General features: G+C 39.2%; 1 protein-coding gene across 1 annotated transcript in view; it reads right to left on the reverse strand.

Moving 5' to 3' along the window:
• The window catches only part of UQCC1 (ubiquinol-cytochrome c reductase complex assembly factor 1), a 39390-nt gene that overhangs the window by 9624 nt on the left and 15389 nt on the right, over window positions 1-14377 (reverse strand). The window contains exon 7 of the mRNA XM_060772427.2: window positions 12093-12201. Coding sequence (XP_060628410.2) covers window positions 12093-12201 — 109 coding nt within the window. The remainder of the gene's footprint in view (window positions 1-12092; window positions 12202-14377) is intronic.

Here is a 14377-nt window from a genome sequence, read left to right on the forward strand (position 1 = left end):
TACTTTTAAACATTTATTTATATATTATTATGTAAACAAAATTTGCTCCGTCGCAAAAAAAATATGATCCATCAATGCAATGTTTTTATTGCTTTTTCAAACTCCAAAACGTTTTTTTTTAATTACTAATGATTGGAGATATATACAATAGACACTTTATGGTGACATTTTCATCTGATGACTTCTGGAGACAGACAAATATTTTTCTTTCTAATATTGGGGGGGGGGGTGTTGTCTTCATTTGAAGCAACATTTATCTCAACTAAGAAGCACAAGAGGTAGATTGCCAGTGTTAAAATTTAAAAACCATTTAATTTGCAGTATTTTTGGATGCACCTTAATTTGCACATTAACAGCAGAATCTAGCCACAATTAAGGACAATTTATTTTGAGAGAGAGAATTATCTACTCTATATAGTCATGTCTAAGTCTAGAAGTTTTAGTTAAAAAATCAACCCCTAAAACCTGGGTCAACTTATCCATGCGTCAATGTAAATACTATACCTTAACAAAGGGAAATAGTTTATCACTTAAATAAGAAAGGGAGAGAAACACGCATTGACCACTGAAAGAGCAGGCTGTTCGGAGGACCAATTTGAGTCCCAGAAAAGGCCGGTTGACAAATCCATTAGTGTGGCTCTTACAATGATATGGGCTCCAGATCATGATCAATTCATGCTCAAGGTCTGTGCCTGTGGCACCTGTTAGCCTCCAGATATCTATGAACAAGGAGAGTTCATTAAAGATTCCCCCTGACCCACTTCTCTTTATCACAGGACACTGAAACTACACATGTATAATGATATATCTTTAGGTTACCTGCCAATTTACAACTCTGAACTGGTAACAGTCTTGATTTTACAGGTGCTGAAGTGGTGTGAAGTTTGATAATGGACCCAGTGCAATACAGAGTAGTCATCAAGTTCCTTTACTTTAAAGGCTGCACACCAAAGGAGACATTCAATGAGAACAAAGAGATTTATGGTGATAAATATAGTAAGTAAATAAATAAATAATTCCCCATCATATGATGTAGTCAAGAACTGGCATTGTCAATTCCAATGTGGTCGGACTTTGGTGGAAACAGCTCCAATTCCAGGGCAACCCCACTCTGCTATTGATGAATACATCATCCAGCAAGTAGAGGTTGCCATTTTGGAAAATTACCACAGAACCATGTCAAGATTAGTGTAAGGTCCATGGAAAAAATCATCCAAGACCATCTTTGCATGTATAAAGTATCTATCTGCTCCCTGGGTCCCTTGGGTCTCAGGCTCTATTGACTATGTGCCATGGAAACCAGGAGGACTATTTCAACAGACTGAACACACAGGATGAAAGCTGAGTCCGTCACTATGATTCTGAGACTAAAGTCAAGTCAATACAATGGAAGCATCAAGGCTCACCACCTCCAAAGAAGGCAAGTGCCCAACTCTTGGCAGGCAAGATCATGCTCATACTATTTTGGAACCAAGACGGAGTAGTATTGATGAATTTCCTAGCAAAGGGTACAGTTATTATTGGAGCATACTATGCTTCACAACTGCGGAAATTGCAGGAAGCCATCAAAATCAAGAGACGTGGCATTCTCACCAAAGGTGTCCACCTTCTGCAAGACAATGCAACAGTTCACAATTCACATGCTGCCCAAATGGAAGCATGCTCCTGTAGCTTTGAAATTCTACCGCATCCCCCTTATTCACCTGACCTCGCACCATCGGATTTCCACCTCTTTCCAATAATGAAGTTATTTTCTCAGATGATGAGACTCTGATTTCCAAAGTCACAAGTAACCTGTTGACTTCTACAAGCGAGGTGTTTACAATTGCTTAAAAAGATGGGGGAAGTGTGTGTCCCTAGGTGGCACCTATGCAGAGGATTAATAACTGTGCCAAATTTAATTGCCCTCAATCCACAGGAAGTGGGTCTGGAGAAATCTTCAATGAATGCCCCTTGTAACCAAGTGGTCTTTAGCTCCTGCCAAAGGATTTTTAGGTAGAGTGGGGTAGAAAAATGTCCAACCTTGATGATGGCCAAAGTCTTCTTTCAAAACCAGTAGCACCTTCCAAACAATAAGAGGCAGAGTAGATGGAGTGGCTCTGCTCAAAATAAGTGTTATAAGCTTGAAAGAGGTTTTGATGCAAGGAAGGATAATCTGATTGATGAGGATCAGGTCAAAATATTTTTAAAAGTAAGGATTTAAGAAAGTATCATGTTTTCAAATACTTCAAAGGGAAGAAAGGATAATGGGATGGAATCATTGCATACAAAATAATGAGAACCAGACAAAGTTTAAGAAATAAAAAGATTCAATCACGATACCGTAGACGCCTGATGCTACATGAACAGTACCCAGATTGATCAAACATAGTATGAAGAATATGAATACACTTCTTCATATTTGACTATATTTCTGAGGCAGTTACAGTTCTCCAAAATTTGTGTATGATGTAAATTCCATTTGGCCTTTCCAAGGCATATTACTGATGAAAAGCCTTTTCATGGTACCCAATGAACTAGCCACCACCACTTCTTACACCATTGCATCTTCCAGCCACTTGGAAATGACCTTTTACAGCATGGAATCAATGTCTATTTTAGACAAATATGTGGCTTTGGGTGGAGACTATTCCAAGAAAACTATACAAACCACTTTCACCCCCACATACTGACTTACTGATTCAACAAGACTGGCTTTACTGCTGAACATTATAGCTCTGACCACAAGCAGAAGGAGAAGCAGAAGAGCAAGTGAGAAGGCTAGAACTATAAGAAATATGTTTAAAATCTGGGCTCTCTATATGATATACTTTCCCCCTTTTCTAGTCTTTCTATCTCTTGCATGTATTTATGAATTGCCATTCCCACAGCAATTACATCCAAAAGTCATCATGAGGTAAGTCTGGGGTTTCTAAATGTACTTTTGCTGTCAAAAATGCTGAAAACAAAGGCATTCTATTCCAATATTTAGAAAACAGAAATAGCTCCATACCACATCCAATATTAAAAGACATTTCTGTCTCTGACATTCCCATTGTACAGTACATACTAGGAAAGATAGAGAACAAAACTTTTTCCCTATTGTCCCTTTGCTCTATTCAAACTATATGAAGAAGCAAATGGAATTGTAGCTGCTTCTCTTTTGATTGCTACATATTGGATGAAAAGCGTGAATGAGCTGTTCATTTTTTCAGTACTGTTCACTGCTTAGAGTCCATGTTAAGAGAAAAGGTGGGTAAAGGTAAAGGTTTTCCCCTGACATTAAGCCCAGACGTGTCCGACTCTGGGGTGTGGTGCTCATCTCCATTTCTACGCCGAAGAGCCGGTGTTGTCCATAGACAACTCCAAGGTCATGTGGCCGTTACCTTCCCGCCGGAGCGGTACCTATTGATCTACTCACATTTGCATGTTTTCGAACTGCTAGGTTGGCAGAAGCTGGGCTGACAGTGGAAAGAGTAAAAGCTGCATATAAATGATCATGATGATACTATGGTATTTCACTGATTCTACAATGTATTTTCTCTCCAGAAAAATTAAGTTCAACAAAAGGGATGTGTCTTAGAATTACTGGCTTCCTAGAATTACAGATTTGTTTGTTGTTTTAAATAAAGAGGATCAGGAGGGAAGCCTGGTGTCATGGCCAGAAAGCCTTTGTGCCCCTGCAATAACTGCTGCCACCATATCCTCAACCTCCACACCTCTCATGCTGCCAGTGCTTGGGTGCATGGGGCTTCTGCATTCCAGGTTGTTGCTACTGGCCTGGTCATTGCTGTTGCCTCATTGTTGCTGGGTTTGTCACAAAGAGAGAGGATTGGAGCAGTGGTGTTGTCTTTCTGGAAGCAGCAAGGACCAAGAGGAATCCCTGTGTGCCAGGAGCGTGAGGCTTGAGCTCTCTATTGCTCCTGACACACAGAGCATCCTCTCACTCTTCACCACCTCCTCTCCTGATGGAGAACCTGAACTTCTCTCTCTCTCTCTCGCTGGGCTGCATGCATGGTGCTATCGGAAGTGGAGATGGCTGCACAGAAAGAGAGCATAGAGAGTAAGAAGTCCAGGCCCTCCATAATTGACACCTTTCATATGCAAATCCTATCAACTCTAGGAAGAGTTGTCAAAGGTGAGAGATCATAGGAGCTGCCGCCCAACAACTTCTGGAGGAACACACTGGTCAACTCTGCGCAACCTAGCCCTTTCCTTGCTTTACCTTTGGGTCTGTAGTGAAATGTCTCCACATCTATACTTTCAATATAGCACAATGAGTCAATTCCACAAAACTATATTTAAAGTGCCCGCTTTGCAATTGTTTATATGCACTGATGCAGCCTCCCTCTACGGTAAAAAGGGAACACTACATAATTCTCCCACCAAAAATCAGAACCTAGCAGACAGCTGTCAGTTATGCAGTTCTGAACTAAATGCACTGCACACTTTGTCCTGAGTTATCAATTCTAAACATAGTGGTTCCCTTTCTTGCTATTAAGAAATGCTGTCTGTTGTCAGATGATATCCAAACTGAAAGTGTAACACCTATGAAATAGAGGAAAATACAATGAATCCTGTATTGATCTTGAGTGCTACAGCTACTGTTATTTTAAGCCAAGACTAACTGTACTGGGGACATGGAAGGGGGAGAGGGGAGTGTGACTTTTATTTCAATTAGTTGGAGAATACCAAGCCAGATTCTCTTTTTAGCTTCACTGGTGTAACCCTGGTAAACTTCAGCCGAACCACACTAGAGAAACTGAACACAGAATAAGGGCTACTGTGTATAAATAACTCCTGTTAAAATATAACAAAGAATTCATTGTACTCTAAAGTGCAGAGCCAATAAATGAATTCAAGAGACACTTAGATGTGTTTCTGGAAAAGGAGGGGCTTGAGTGGTCTGGTGGGAAAGCAGGAAGGTGGGATTAAGATAAATTAAAATGTGGTTGGCATGTTGGTCTGGATGGCCCCTTCCTGCTCCAATCATCTTGTACAGCTTTTAAAACATGCTCAGCTACAAATCAGGAGTTTACACTGAACAAACAAGTCTTATGCGTTACGGGATTAAAGTGTCCCTCCAACTGGAGAGCAAGACTTTTGTTAAAAGGATGTTTATTCGCCATAAATCTTATCTTAAGCTTTTCTATAGCATTTCAATTTCTACATAGAAAGTCAAAATTGTCAAGAGAGAAGAGGATAGGACACAAACAGACAAAATAAAATGGAGCTGAAGAACTGGGAGCAGGTTGTAGAACTGCATGTTTCCCACCACTTTCTATTCTGTTGTTGTATGCAAACTCCAAAGTTCCTTTCAAATCAGAAATCTCAAAGAGAGTTTAGGAGCAATGTGGAAATTATTTAAAAGGAGCTAATGGTCAAAGAACATGTAGTTATATTAACAAAAAAGGGATTTAGTGTCATGGGGCACCAAACCAGAATATAGAGCAAGTCAAATAAAGGGGCGGCTAAAAACAAAGGAGTCCCAGAAGACTCCCCAAATCCTACTTAACTTTTACATCAGCAGAGCATCTATGATCATTTGGGGATACTTATAGTATAGTTTCTAATGAACTATACTTGGGGTGAGGGGAGGAACAAAAGAAAAAATAATGATTAGACCAAATCAAAGGTTAAAAAGTTACAGGTTTTCAAGTTTTCCAGAACACTGAAGAGTGAAACTGTGTTGCCAGTAAGCCACAGTATTAAACCAACTTCATATCATAGTTTAATATTCTAAATTGTGTCAAAGCTGCAGGAGAGACTCTGGGGCCTGAGTATTTGCCATCTGGCTTTGTTGCCGTGCTCAGCCCTGGGCTTACCCACAAGGAGACCACGAGGCCAGCGGATGTGCTCCAGTACATGTAGTGTTGCTGGCATGTGGCTATCTCAGCTGTTCCGGGGTCTTTTCCATTTCCCGTCCGCTGCCTTTGCTGCTTCCCGTGCCACCAGCGCCCATCCCTTCTTGGCCTAAGCCCGCTGGGCTGCTCCTGAGGGCCCTCTCCATCTGGTCTTAGATATCATCCCAGAGTTCTTTTGACTATTGTCCACTCAAGTTCTAATTAGGCTTCATCATTGTGCCTGGTCGGTGAATTCCACTCTAAACTGGACATTGAGTATTGATATCAAATACTTTACTTCGCAATTTAAACCTCAGCACTCCTGCACTTTAAGATCTTGTGTTTTAAAATTGTGGCACCTGTATCCTAACCCTGTTGCCTTCTACACTCACACTTTACATCGCCTTACCCCATGGTAAAAATGCATAAGACCACTTTTACTAGCAGGCTCATGTTTGGCCTGTGGGGGCAGGGTGATTGGAAAACTATGTTTTTAATCTGTTTTATTGCATTTATATGTTTTAACTGTTTTATAATTTGAAATGTTATACAGTGCTTCTTCACAACTTCGCAGTTCCTTTTTTTGTGGACTCGCTGTTTCATGGTTTTTCAATATGGGCTTAAGAACATTTGTTTGTATGGAGAGGTTGCCACTGCGGATAAAGCTGGAGCCCAAGATTACATGAACAAGGAGAGTTATGGAGTGTATAAGTGTGTGAGGAGGGTTTATAAAGACTTAAAATAGTGTATAATTACTAAAATAATGTATAAATATTAAAATAAATATAACGTCCCTACTTCACAGATATTCACTTTTCGCAGGTGGTCCTGGAATGTAACACCAGTGATAAGTGAGAAAACACCGTATTTATCCAGTTCTTGTGGGTTTTTTTGGGCTATATGGCCATGTTCTAGAGGCATTTCTCCTGACGTTTCGCCTGCATCTATGGCAGGCATCCTCAGAGGGTGAGGTCTGGAGCTGGGAAAAAGGGGGTTTATATATCTGTGGAAAGACCAGGGTGAGACAAAAGGCTACTGTAAGATGGGCTAGGTGTGAATCTTTTCAATTGACCACCTTGATTAGCATACAATGGGCTGACTGTGCCTGGAGCAAACTCTTAATGAAAGGTGATTAGATGTCCCTGCCTGTTTTTCTCTCTGTTGTTTTAATTTTAGAATTTTTTAAAACTGGTAGCCAAATTTTGTTAATTTTCATGGTTTCTTCCTTTCTGTTGAAATTGTCCACATGTTTGTGGATTTCAATGGCTTCTCTGTGTAGCCTGACATGGTGGTTGTGAGAGTGGTCCAGCATTTTTGTGTTCTCAAATAGAATGCTGTGTCCAGGTTGGTTCATCAGGTGCTCTGCTATGGCTGATTTCTCTGGTTGGAGTAGTCTGCAGTGCCTTTCATGTTCCTTGATGCGTGTCTGGGCGCTGCGTTTGGTGGTCCCTATGTAGACTTGTCCACAGCTGCATGGTACACGGTAGACTCCTGCAGAGGTGAGAGGATCCCTCTTGTCCTTTGCTGAACGTAGCATTTGTTGAATTTTCTTGGTGGGTTTGTAGATTGTTTGTATGTTGTGTTTCCTCATCAGCTTCCCTATGCGGTCAGTGGTTCCCTTGATGTATGGCAGGGACACTTTTCCTCTGGGTGGATCTTCATCTTTATTCTTGTGGCTTGTTCTTGGTCTTGCAGCTCTTCTGATGTCTGAGGTGGAGTATCCATTGGCCTGTAGAGCCCAGTTGAGGTGGTTCAGTTCATCTTGGAGGAGGTGGGGTTCACAGATTCTTTTTGCACGGTCTGCCAAGGCTTTGATGGTGCTTCTTTTTTGACTTGGGTGATGGTTGGAGTTTTTATGTAGATATCTATCTGTGTGTGTGGGTTTTCTGTAGACGGTGTGACCCAATTGTTGATCTGGTTTGCGGATGACTAGGACATCTAGAAAAGGCAGTCTTCCTTCCTTTTCTATTTCCATAGTGAACTGGATGTTAGGGTGGATGCTGTTAAGATGTTCCAGGAACCTGTTGAGTTCTTCTTCTCCATGGCTCCAAATGGTGAAAGTGTCATCCACATATCTGAACCATATAGTGGGCTTTTTGGTTGCTGTTTCAAGAGCTTGTTTTTCAAATTGTTCCATGCAGAAGTTAGCTATGACTGGGCTGAGAGGGCTCCCCATAGCTACTCCATCTTTCTGTTCGTAGAATTCATTGTCCCACTGAAAATAGCTGGTGGTGAGGCAATGGTGAAACAGCGCCGTGATGTCTTCTGGGAACCTCTGGTTGATGAGTGCCATGGTGTCTGCAACTGGGACCATGGTAAATAGAGACACCACATCGAAGCTGATCAGTTTATCATTTGTATTTAGCTTGAGATTGCTGATTTTTTCAATGAAGTGGGCTGAATACAAATGATAAACTGATCAGCTTCGATGTGGTGTCTCTATTTACCATGGTCCCAGTTGCAGATCTAGCAACTAAAACATAATTATTCTTGTTATTCATATATTTTAAGAGGGATTAGATGACTCACATGATAATTTTCAATGAGCAACTGTTTTAATTTAAGCCTTTACAGAATAAAGGCACACATTGTTTTTCTGGGTTCCATCCCCGGCTCTCGTTCACAAAAGCTGGTAGTTTAGGCAACTCATGTCTACTAGATGGAAGGCAGAGACAAGGGCTGGACAAGATCAAAAGGGGATCTTTATCAAGCCTTGTGTTTCTACTAACAAGCGGAATCACTGCATCTAGCCAATGTTCATGTTTGTTTTTAAGTTTGGGTAGAAAAGTCACAAGTGGAAAAATTAGGTAAAGAACACTGGTTAGCCACAAAACTGGACACACCTGGCTGCATAACCACCGAAAGAAACTGACTTCATTAGTTCTAGGGGCAGCAGAGTAAAATTTATATATGAAATCTGCCTGCACCAGTAGAATTGCTGAGGCCAAAGGCTTTCTTTATGTTTTTACAGCTGTGTCAAGTTTTGGTTCCCACTTCTGCCAACAATCGGGAGTGCTGAAGGAGCCCAGGTTAAAGGGTCCCAAAACTTTGCAGCTGAGATTCAAACTGTAACAATTTTAAAGCTAATCTATGAATTAATATGCTATTTAAAACTGGGATAAGCATACGTTTGAAGTGAAAAATAGTGGATTCTATTAGTTCAAGTCATGATGTCTTTACGCCTGTATGTAATACCAGATGGCACATTCTAGCATGAAACAAAGCTACCAGTTCAAAAAGTTCATTTTAACTTTAATTTTCTTCATTGCCTGTATGATTTTACTTACTTCCTCAAAAATATTATCTCAATTTCATTTTATTCATCAAAGTTACCTTTCAATGGTAGACTAATTCATTTTCAGCCTTTTAATAAACTCTAAATAAAGCTTGTATCGAAAGAGTGCTTCCTTGATACAAATATTTCCCAGTATCTGTCATTGACACTAACAACCTTACTGTCCATGATTACTAAATCATAAGCTCCTAAACTCAAAATTGATATATCCCAAGTAAAATTAGAACTGCTAGAAGATATTCTTCTACTTTGGGAGCAGCATGCTGTTTTACCATTCTTGTGGGAGGTTTCTCGAATGTCCCCGCATGAGAAGCTGGAGCTGACAGATGGGAGCTCACCTCGCTCCCCAGATTTAAACCACCGACCTTTCAGTTGGCAGTCCTGTCAGCACAAGGGTATAACCCATTGCGCCACCAGGCATCACCATAGTGAATGATGGATAGGAGAGAAAGGAGTAGCCACAACTACACCCCTGAGTCCTGTTACTGAAGAACTGATGGGATATAAAGGTATGAAATAAATAAGGAATTTGAGAAGCTACTTCTTGGCAATGATCCAATGGGAGTAATAAGTACCTGGTAGAAGCTATGAAAGGAAATGGAGCAGCTTTTAATAACAGGGCTTAATGGGAAAATTATTCTCAAAATAATGCATCTTTTAACAATATGAAAAGGATTTGGTAACCTTATAAAGTAGACAGTGCCCGGCTCCACAAAGGTTAAATACGTTAATGTGTAACTGTTGGAGATGTATGGAAGTAGGCACATATAATAGTCATATGCTTGCTTCTACTTTTTCACAAGAAAATGTTGGCTATTTTGGAAGAAACTGAAAATTTGACACATTTTGTTTTGCTAATGGATTCATTAATAGTATTGTTTTGTTATGTTATGTGAAAACAACAGCAGAATCAGAAGATGAACAGTGAACTGCAGACTTATCAACATTTACACAATACTGAATTTCTAATACCTGGGAAAACTTTCCCTCAACAAGGACAACATGTATGCTCAGATTATATAATTTGCTTTATACCTGAAGGAGCACCTCTTTGTATATATATTATACCTGCCCAAGAATCGAGGCCAAGAGGGGTCCTCCTCTGCATTCCACCCAGGCGGGTAATATGAATGCACGGAGGAGCGCCTTCACAAGTATGGCGCTGCAACTGTGCAATGTACTTCCCTTAGAGCAGAGGTTCTCAACCTTTTTTTGACCAGGGACTACTTGACCAGGGACCACTCTCCAACATTAGTACCAAAAGGGTTACGAATCAGTTTTTGGTCAACTTTAGATTCAGTTTGGTTATTTGGGGTGCTGATTCAGAAAACTGCATTGGATAAGCCACATCAGCTCTAGTTTCTGATATAGAACATATGCCGTCCAGTAGTTGCCATCTGCTCACCCACAGAAAACCATATTTAATCATTTAGAGCTGATGTGGTAGTAGTAATATTTCGTAGGTGGTAAGTCTCTCCCCTCCTAATATCCTCATTGCCTCGGCACTGTAAAAGGGTTTTGAGAAAACTAGTCACTCTCATTGCCGCATAGTTTCAAGCCAACGGTGTAGTAATGGTGAGGCCGCGGACCATATTTCCGTTCTTGTGGACCACTAGTGGTCCACAGACCACAGGCTGGGAACCACTGCCTTAGAGATTGACTGACATTAATATCATTCTTACCAGGATCAAGCCAAAATGCATTTTTTTTATCAAGGTCTTCAGAGACTAAGTTCATACATATACATATGCTTATACATAATTCTAAGTACATGATCTTCACGCTCAGACTGTGCTTACTATTTATTTTTATTTTATTTGCTGCATTTATATACCCCTTTTCCCCTCCTGAGGGGACTCAAAGTGGTTTCCAACATAATAATGGCAAAATTCAATGCCGTACATACATATGATAAACAAGACATATAACTAGACATTATCATATAACTATAAATTAAAGCTCTAACCATATTAAACATAAAACATAGAATGACATTTGAACATAACCAAAGTTCAAACATAAAGATCATACAAAGATCATACAATAACATTTATGTTAAAACCCACCCGTTAAACAACACAATTTAAAATCACACAATCCAAAATCAAATCCGTAGTTGTACTATAATTAGGTGTTATCATAGGCTGCGTACTTTTCTTATAATATGAAAGGGGTTGTTTCAGTAGTATCATATGCTTTTCTTAAGGCCACCTGAGGAGTTGTTAGATATCTCTTAATTCTCAGATATTCTCAAAGTTATAAGTATCCAAGAAGATTGGCACTTTTCTACAACCCTTATCCCTTCCCAGTAAATTAGGGCAGACAGCTAGAGCTCTCTTTTTTTTAAACAGGGATCTCCAAGGGCTGCAAAGACTGTTCAAATTTCAGAAATAAAAAATCCAGAAGTAGCCTGAAATCTTGAGTTTTGATTTATGCATATATTTTAAATTGTGACTTGCCCATCCCAAAGGAGCTGCAAAAACAGCGTAAAGGGACACTTACAGCCCTCCAGCTACATTTTACAACCGGGGTAAGCAAACGATCGAAGTGCAATTTAGTCTATGAAATATGGACATTTGCAAGGAACTGGTTCACAGACCACAGAACTAATCAAAGTTAGCAAAAAAAAAACAAAACCATTTGGTCAAAACCTGGGTTTACTTTGTACTTTTTTAAAGAAACAGCCTTTTTGTTTAACAGTAACCTACTATGACTGAGAAAACATGAATATTAATACATATTAATAATTGCAGTTTTTTCAGCTTAAGATAAGATAAATACATATAAATAATTATCTCTATTAGTGTATGGGAACAAACCAATGGGCATACAATCTGTTCACTCTCTGTTACTGTTCTGAGTATGTTAAACAGTAAACTCTTTGATGCAACATTGACCACTGGAGTTTTAAAACGCAATAAAACAGTGAAATAACAAATGGACACATAAACTTGTATTAGACAGAGACTACTCACCCCCATGACCTTCCCACGCTGCTCAACATCCTCCCACATGGAGTGAACTATATAGCGGCACATGTATTTTCCTGCTCGGCCCTCTTGCTTCATTCGTACTAAACACATCCTACAAAAAATTAGGGAAACATTTAGAATTCTGGAAATCATGACTGTAAGATCATAAACTTGGATAACTACCAAGTGAGATAAAGATGATACAGCTTTTACGTGCCATAGTTATAGAGCAGGTTGTGGCTGATTATGACACATGAAGCTCACAATTTGCTTTAGCTTGGAATTGCATCACTAATAATGGATTACTTGAAATAGCAGCAGAATAGAAATTAACTGGAAGCTAACAGCACTTTCTTGTCTATCAAAACATAGGTGGAGTTAAAGGGAACCCACACCCAAGTGAAGTGTGAATTCACTAAACCTTTTGGCTGACTTAAAAGAATCACAGCTACAGGACTACCGTACGCTGATCACTGGAAAAAGAAAAATGTAGAGGCAGCTTAAGAATGGGTTATTTGGAGGAACCTAGGCATGTGATAGCAGTTCAAAAAATATATATAATTAAGCAAATGGGCAGTGACAAGATAACCAGGTTGTGGATGACTCTGCTGCATATACAGTATAAATGGAACAGGTATTTATTCTACTTGGCTGTTCTGTCAGTTTCAAATATTGTAAACTTCTTTCCAAGTAGGCTAGGAACTTTGGGAAAAGACGGATTTACACATATCAGTCTGCAGCAACAAAACAATGTTGAGAAGAGTTACACTTGCAACTGCTCAATCAAGATTTAATTCTTGACTGAATAAAAATTAAGACTGCTAATATTACTTCTTATTGTGCTCTCTTTTCTAAACACATATATGGCATAAAAAACATATAATGAATCAAGGGGGCAGAAACCACAAATGTCACATTGTTTTCCGCCAGTACAGCTTTCCGAAAAAACAGTTTCTATCAATGGAAAGTGGCTTTCTGTTTGCTTTATGCTTGTCTAACTTTTGTCAAGTGTAGAGTGGTCATAGGAGCTTGCATTAATAATTTTAAAAATGATCCAAAATGACACAAAGGATTATAAGCCATCACTGATGGAGTAAGAACCAATCTTTTTCAGTTTGTACTTAGACCAATTCTTGAAAAGACACTGTGTGTTTGGATGTATAGTGCTGTCACAGAGTAATTTAGCAGCACCCTGAGTGAGATCATGGAATCTGGAGCTTATTTTTTTAAAAACAGTACTTCGTTTACAACAACTGCCAGTGGAGGTTAAAATGACAGGTTTTCTTAGATTTTCTAGCTAGATCAACACAGCTGCAAAATCTTTTATTGTTTAACTATAAGGCCATGTTTTAATATTCAATTATTCAGCTGCCAAGCTATCTTTGATTACTTAGAAAATTTGAGGGCAAAGGCATTATTTTAAAGTTATATTTTAGAAACTTTGCCAGAGGAGCTTACTTCTATTTCATTAGTTTTGCTATACATATAGATCTTTTCTAAATTAAGAACTGCAAGGTGTATGCATCTTGCCCATCATAATTAACATTCCTATTTGATCTAGTGTTTAAGCCTCCTTCTGGTGAACCATTACTCCCCTTATTACACCTTTACAATCTTCCCTGTCTTCCATGATTAAATTCAAAACTTACAGGAGGTTCTCAGATAAACCTCTATCCAGGAAGTGAGAAGAAATAAACATGCTTTGCTACGCTGTACCCACCCATGTCTTCAAAACAGGTTACAACCGTTATACTTATGTTTAAGACTTGTAGACGTGATATTTACTTGTTTAATTTTTTTTTGCAGTGATGCTTTAGTTTCTCTGCTGTCATACACTCTTAACCAAGATGGATAATAATACATATAAAGGGTAAACTATGTTCATTTTATTAAATGTCTTTCTTTTCTTTTGAGACTATCATGGCACAGAAAGTATTTAAAAAAAAACCAAAATACCCAAGGTTTCTAGGATCAGTCTCTATAAAATTGCATTCATGACTTCTCCATCTATGGATTCAACCAACTATGTCTTGAAAATATTCAAGAGAAAAATGCCAAAAGCAAACCTTGATTCTGAAGCACACCAAATAGGAAAAGATTACAGCAGGGCATGCTCATTGTAGCCAAACCCTGCTGTAGCCTTTTGCTATTTCATAGATCCTCAGGCTTTATCTGGCATTTCTTTGAACTGTTCACCAGTTTATAAAAATGATACCATTTTACTACGTTATTGCATACAATGGGACTTAAGCATCACATATTCTGTTAAGCAATGAGGTCCTGAAATC

Source organism: Anolis sagrei, chromosome 4 (genome assembly GCF_037176765.1).
Source record: "Anolis sagrei isolate rAnoSag1 chromosome 4, rAnoSag1.mat, whole genome shotgun sequence".
Taxonomy (NCBI): domain Eukaryota; kingdom Metazoa; phylum Chordata; class Lepidosauria; order Squamata; family Dactyloidae; genus Anolis; species Anolis sagrei.